Raw genomic sequence first — 6,000 nt, forward strand, 5'->3', positions numbered from 1 at the left:
GCGACCTGGGATTCCAAGATGCATCCAGACATCCTCCCCATGATGTTCCTGAACCATTTCAGTGGTGTTTCCATAATTTTCTGACCTTTTCCTATGAACCAGGCACCCTCCCCTCTTCAGAGCAGGGGGTACCTGGTTTAATGCTCGGGTTCTCCCATTGACTTCCATTATACTCGGGTGCTCGGTAGAGCACCCGAGCATCCCGATGTGTTCGGCCCAAGCACCCGAGCACTACGGTGCTCGATCAACACTAGTAGACAGCACTACTCACAAATCTTTACCAAGATTGTTTCCTATGGTGGCGGTGCCAGCGGTGTTGAACTCAAGCCTGACAGGCTCCTGCTGAACCTTGATGTAAATAGATGACCTCAGTACTGACTGTCTTCAAAAATGTGAAGGTTTACTCACCAACAATGCATTGTTGGTGAATAAACCTTCACATTTTTGAAGACCGTCAGTACTGCGGTCATCTATTTATTTCTAAGTATGGGTAAAGGGATGGTTGACTGTTTATTTATTATTCTAAAATATCCCTAAATTAGGCCGTCTCATTCATCATTTTCTTAGGCTACTTTCACACTACCGTTCAAAGCGGGTCCGTCTGATGTCTGCTCACACGGATCCGCTCCTATAATGCAGACGTTTTTGTATCCGTTCAGAACGGATCCGTCTGCATTATAACTTAGAAAAAATTCTAAGTGTGAAAGTAGCCTGAACGGATCCGTCCAGACTTTACATTGAAAGTCAATGGGGGACGGATCCGTTTGAAGATTGAGCCATATTGTGTCATCTTCAAACGGATCCGTCCCCATTGACTTACATTATAAGTCTGGACGGATCCGTTTGCCTCCGCACGGCCAGGCGGACACCCGAACGCTGCAAGCAGCGTTCAGGTGTCCGCCTGCTGAGCGGAGCGGAGGCTGAACGCTGCCAGACTGATGTATTCTCAGCGGATCCGCGTCCACTCAGAATACATTAGGGCTGGACGGATGCGTTCGGGGCCGCTGGTGAGCCCCTTCAAACGGAGCTCACGAGCGGACACCCGAACGCAGGTGTGAAAGTAGCCTTAGCCTGGTTTAGGTGTAGAAAATGGTCTAACTACAGCTCTGAAGTCTTACATTTAGAACTGGCACTGGATGCCTGCGCCTCTCCATAACTTCGGCAGAACCACTGCCACCTATGGGACTTTATTAAGAACGGTGTATAAAATGCCAGTCTAAATAAATGTGGGTTTAAAAAGACACTGCACCTTGATATCATACCTCTCTGCTCTTTTGTTGGAGTTTGTTAGAATTTGAGGTTCTTGTGAAATTCAGGAAAAATCCCTTTTTGGTAGAACTGATTTACTTATCCTTACTTCAAAGCTTTCCCTGATAGAATTTGCTACACAATGTTATATTTTGTCTATAGTGCCTTATCACACTACAATAGTTGCTTGTAACTCTGTATACTACTGGCTCTGTCATAGTCTAGGTGGGAACTTGATAAAGGATATGACATTGTCAGAAGTAGGATTATCAGAACAGGAATGTCATGTGACCAGGCTCCTGAGCGGTTGATTCACGCAACCCTGCAAAAGAGAGTTAGATCAGCACCTCCAAACTATATCTAAAGAGAATTCACGAGCACCCTACCATGGCTGTAATGCAAACAAGGACTACAAGTAGCAGCACACTGCATTATGTACAAAGACATAAGCAAACATTGATAACATGAATAAATGTTAACTGCATTAATGCTATACTTACTATATAACATAGTAACATAGTACATAAGGCCGAAAAAAGACATTTGTCCATCCAGTTCGGCCTGTTATCCTGCAAGTTGATCCAGAGGAAGGCAAAAAAAAAAACTGTGAGGTAGAAGCCAATTTTCCTCACTTTAGGGGAATAAAAAATTCCTTCCCGACTCCAATCAGGCATCAGAATAACTCCCTGGATCAACGACCCCTCTCTAGTAGCTATAGCCTGTAATATTATTACACTCCAGAAATACATATATATGAAACATAGAAGCTCTTTGCACAGATTTTTGATCAAGAACATGTCAAGCTCTTCTATCAGCGACAAGGTGACTTCTATCAGATAGGACCTACACTAACAGATTTGTCTCTCTTGGACTTTTGGCCTACAAATTTCAAGGCAATGTAGAATCCAGAAAAACAAGGGTAAGCAGGCACACTCTAATCTGGGTACAATCAAATAATTTATTTATAGTTAGTATAATAAGATGGGTGGAAGTATAAAAATTAATAAATATAGAGATAATAGAGGTAAAAAATAGAAATATAATTAAAAAGATAGTCTTTTAGTAGAAAATATGAGTAGTGGGTGATCACCACTGGGTAATGAATACCCTGTAAAATATCTGGAAAAAAGGTCTGGAAAATTAAAGTCTTTCATACACTGTTATTCATATGATGGTGGCCACTGTTTAAAGGTAAAATTGAATAAAATATATCTTATATGATAAGGTAGTCCTTTATGGAGGTGAAAAAACGCTGAGCAGAGGATGATGGCTCTGTTTGTATAATATATGTAGATGTCAGTTGCCGCACAGTCCGGGATAAATATTGCGCTATTTCAATATATTTCTAATAAAACAGTAGGCATGTACATATAGCTGCAATTCAAAGCTTTAGATAATATGTGATTTGTATTTCATATGCCAAGCTGTGGAGGGAAGAGGAGCTCTGTGCCGGAGTGCGGCGTCCCGCACTGTCTCTGGCTACAGAGGTCACTTACCCTTCCTAGCGCTGGTTGTGTGTAGTTCTCCGGCAGTGATCGGCGGTTCCTGGAAGGCTGTGTTGGTTTCAGTAAAAGAAAAAGTTATGACCACTTGAAAGCAAACAGACCAAATAAAAGAATGTTCATGAAAGGAAAAATTGAATAAATTGTGACGGCTCACCTAGTTGGTAATGTGGAACGTGTGCTCCAACCAGTATAGACACACCCTGTCTATAAAGTAGATAATGTTAGAGAAATATAGATTGGTTGTGCACACCTCATATGGAGTATAACATATGTATCGAGACTTCTTTGAATAGGTACTGAATATTTATTGTACATACAGAATATTCTTTTTAAATATTATGTAAAAACACTGATAGCTGAACTAGGTGCCACAGGACGTCTTTATATTTAGTGACCGCGATGTGATATTAACCTTATAGAGGTTCAATCCTTAGGGTGATATTTACATTAATTCGTTTTATAGATATTGTAAAAATAAATATATGAATACAAGTGAATGAGTGTAGTTCACACTAACACCAAAAGTATCATGAGAACCTGCAAAAAAAGGGATTAGGCAGTAGGTCCCCTGGATTTAGTGTATAAGGTGAAAAAGACTAATTAAAATATAGGACTTGTGTTAATAACAAGATATAAGCGGCTATGTAGCAAAATCGCAATAGAAAAACAATAAAAATTAACCGCAATGGGGTTGTGACTCCTATGGTGAACTGTGTCCAGCAGGTCTGCAGTTAGACACACTACACCATACTAAACAATTGCATTCAATCCAACAATAAAAACACCAAGAATGCACAGTACAAAATGGATATATAAAACTGAAAAACCGCAGTAGTAAATGATAAGCAACCGTTATGCGGCAGTGGATCAACAGTGATCAGCTATACTGTAATGGACATTGTTTTGTCCAACAATATTGTGAGTTTTTGTCCAACAGTAGTATTGGTATAAAAGATGTAATTCCTCCAACAAAACAGCAATAATGAAAAACCGCACTGTGATATGCAGAGGTTAATTCATTCAGCAGGTCTGTTCAGTTTTGTTAAAATCTCAATATATTAAGGTTAATCGCTTCCAAGTAGGTCACTATGTATCTTTCTTCCAGATAAAATACAAGTGTATCAATGTGTCGGGACTTGCTAACTGCAGTATCCCCTGAGCATAGGTTCCGTTGTACAGTCCTATACTTTCACTCTATAGACCGGCTTCTTAATTCGCTTAGGAAGGTTGATTATTAAGTCTGCTACTTACAGTTAGTCGTCTCCGATCGTAGGTTCTGATATAGATGGCTTGATAGCATCACTCTATTTGTGACAGCAAGCTGGTGATGTTTGTCTCTGTGGCCGTGGCGTCCCACGTGCCTACAGAGGCAGCAGTGTTCGTACCTTTCGGAGTATCCTTGCAATGTGGAGTAGCTGCAGGGCCCAAAATGCCGGTTCACTTCACACAGCTGTGGGTAGCATCAGGTGCTGCATCAGAAAAATGGTTAGAGCGCTCTTAAGGACATGGGGGTCCTATGCCGATGAATAACGTTTGGCTGGGAGTCCTCTTTACACCAGACGCATTTCAGAGATCTCTGTCTCCTTCCTCAGTGGTTAGGAGACCCCCGGATCCTAACCACTGAGGAAGGAGACAGAGATCTCTGAAACGCGTCTGGTGTAAAGAGGACCCCCAGCTAAACGTTATTCATGCAGCTACTTCACATTGCAAGGATACTCCGAAAGGTACGAACACTGCTGCCTCTGTAGGCACGTGGGACGCCGCGGCCACAGAGACAAACATCACCAGCTTGCTGTCACAAATAGAGTGATGCTATCAAGCCATCTATATCAGAACCTACGATCGGAGACGACTAACTGTAAGTAGCAGACTTAATAATCAACCTTCCTAAGCGAATTAAGAAGCCGGTCTATAGACTGAAAGTATAGGACTGTACAACGGAACCTATGCTCAGGGGATGCTGCAGTTAGCAAGTCCCGACACATTGATACACTTGTATTTTATCTGGAAGAAAGATACATAGTGACCTACTTGGAAGCTGAACAGACCTGCTGAATGAATTAACCTCTGCATATCACAGTGCGGTTTTTCATTATTGCTGTTTTGTTGGAGGAATTACATCTTTTATACCAATACTACTGTTGGACAAAACTGTATGTACAATAAATATTCAGTACCTATTCAAAGAAGTCTCGATACATATGGTATACTCCATATGAGGTGTGCACAACCAATCTATATTTCTTTAAAAAAATGTTCATGTCTGAGGCCAACATACCGAAAGAGGTATAAAGTAATGGCCTGTTGCTAGGACATGCCATCACTTTATTATCAGTGAAGGTCCAACTTCTTGGATCTCCACCGATCCTGAATATTACAAGACCGCATTGCAAATGTGCATGCAATTAAATGTGGCGACCTGCAGTCCCCTGCACAGCTGTGTGCCCGGGAGTACTTCCAATGCACCAGCATTGTTGCCTCTTCATTCTCAGGATCAGTGGTTGATCCCACAGGTCAGACCCTTACCAATCCTAGCAATATTATATGACTTTATAAGATTGTAATACCCCTTTAACAGTTGATAAGGAACATTTTGATCACCATCAGGTCTCATGGCTTTCTTTTGACCATTGCACTGGACCAGATAAGCGTGTGCATAGTCAAATATAAGCATAAAAGATCCTAATGCCTGTATGTTCTGTACTTGTCCCACACTGATCATTTTGGTTCCCCTACAGATATGCCTACATGATTTCCCAGGACACATGGATTGAGTTCTGGCCAAGTGATCGGGATTGTCAGAAAACTGAGTTTGAAAAACTCTGTGACGAATTCTTCCATTTCAATGAGGAGCTTGAGATCAATGGATGTTACATTTAAATTGTTTTGTCCTCCTTACCTCTCCTTACCATTTTCATATTCTGTTTGAACATTTCTGTTTTCCTATTCTTGTTCTGTATGATAAGAAAAAATATATCAATAAATTTCTTTCTGCCAAATGGTTTCACATCACTTATGATGAACTATATTACCCAATACATCTCCTAAAATTTGGCAAAGGAAGATAATCAGAGATCCTCTTATCTGATTGAGTATAACAAATACTGGTTACATCTCTTTACTAGGTGTACCAGCAAAACTGTAGGACATTCTACATGCTACAACAAAAATGTTAGATTGTAAGTAGGGTTGAGCGAACCCGAACTGTAAAGTTCGGGTTCGTACCGAACTTTAGGATTTTTGGACC

The 6,000-nt window shown here is 40.9% G+C and overlaps 1 protein-coding gene across 1 annotated transcript in view; it reads left to right on the plus strand.

Moving 5' to 3' along the window:
* Nucleotides 1-5,742, plus strand: part of LOC120988554 (A.superbus venom factor 1-like) — a 413,068-nt gene extending 407,326 nt beyond the window's left edge. The window contains exon 40 of the mRNA XM_040416077.1: nt 5,492-5,742. Coding sequence (XP_040272011.1) covers nt 5,492-5,633 — 142 coding nt within the window. The 3' untranslated portion in view covers nt 5,634-5,742. The remainder of the gene's footprint in view (nt 1-5,491) is intronic.
* Nucleotides 5,743-6,000: the final 258 nt, after the last annotated feature.

The sequence above is a fragment of the Bufo bufo genome, chromosome 1 (genome assembly GCF_905171765.1).
Source record: "Bufo bufo chromosome 1, aBufBuf1.1, whole genome shotgun sequence".
Classification (NCBI taxonomy): Eukaryota; Metazoa; Chordata; class Amphibia; order Anura; family Bufonidae; genus Bufo; species Bufo bufo.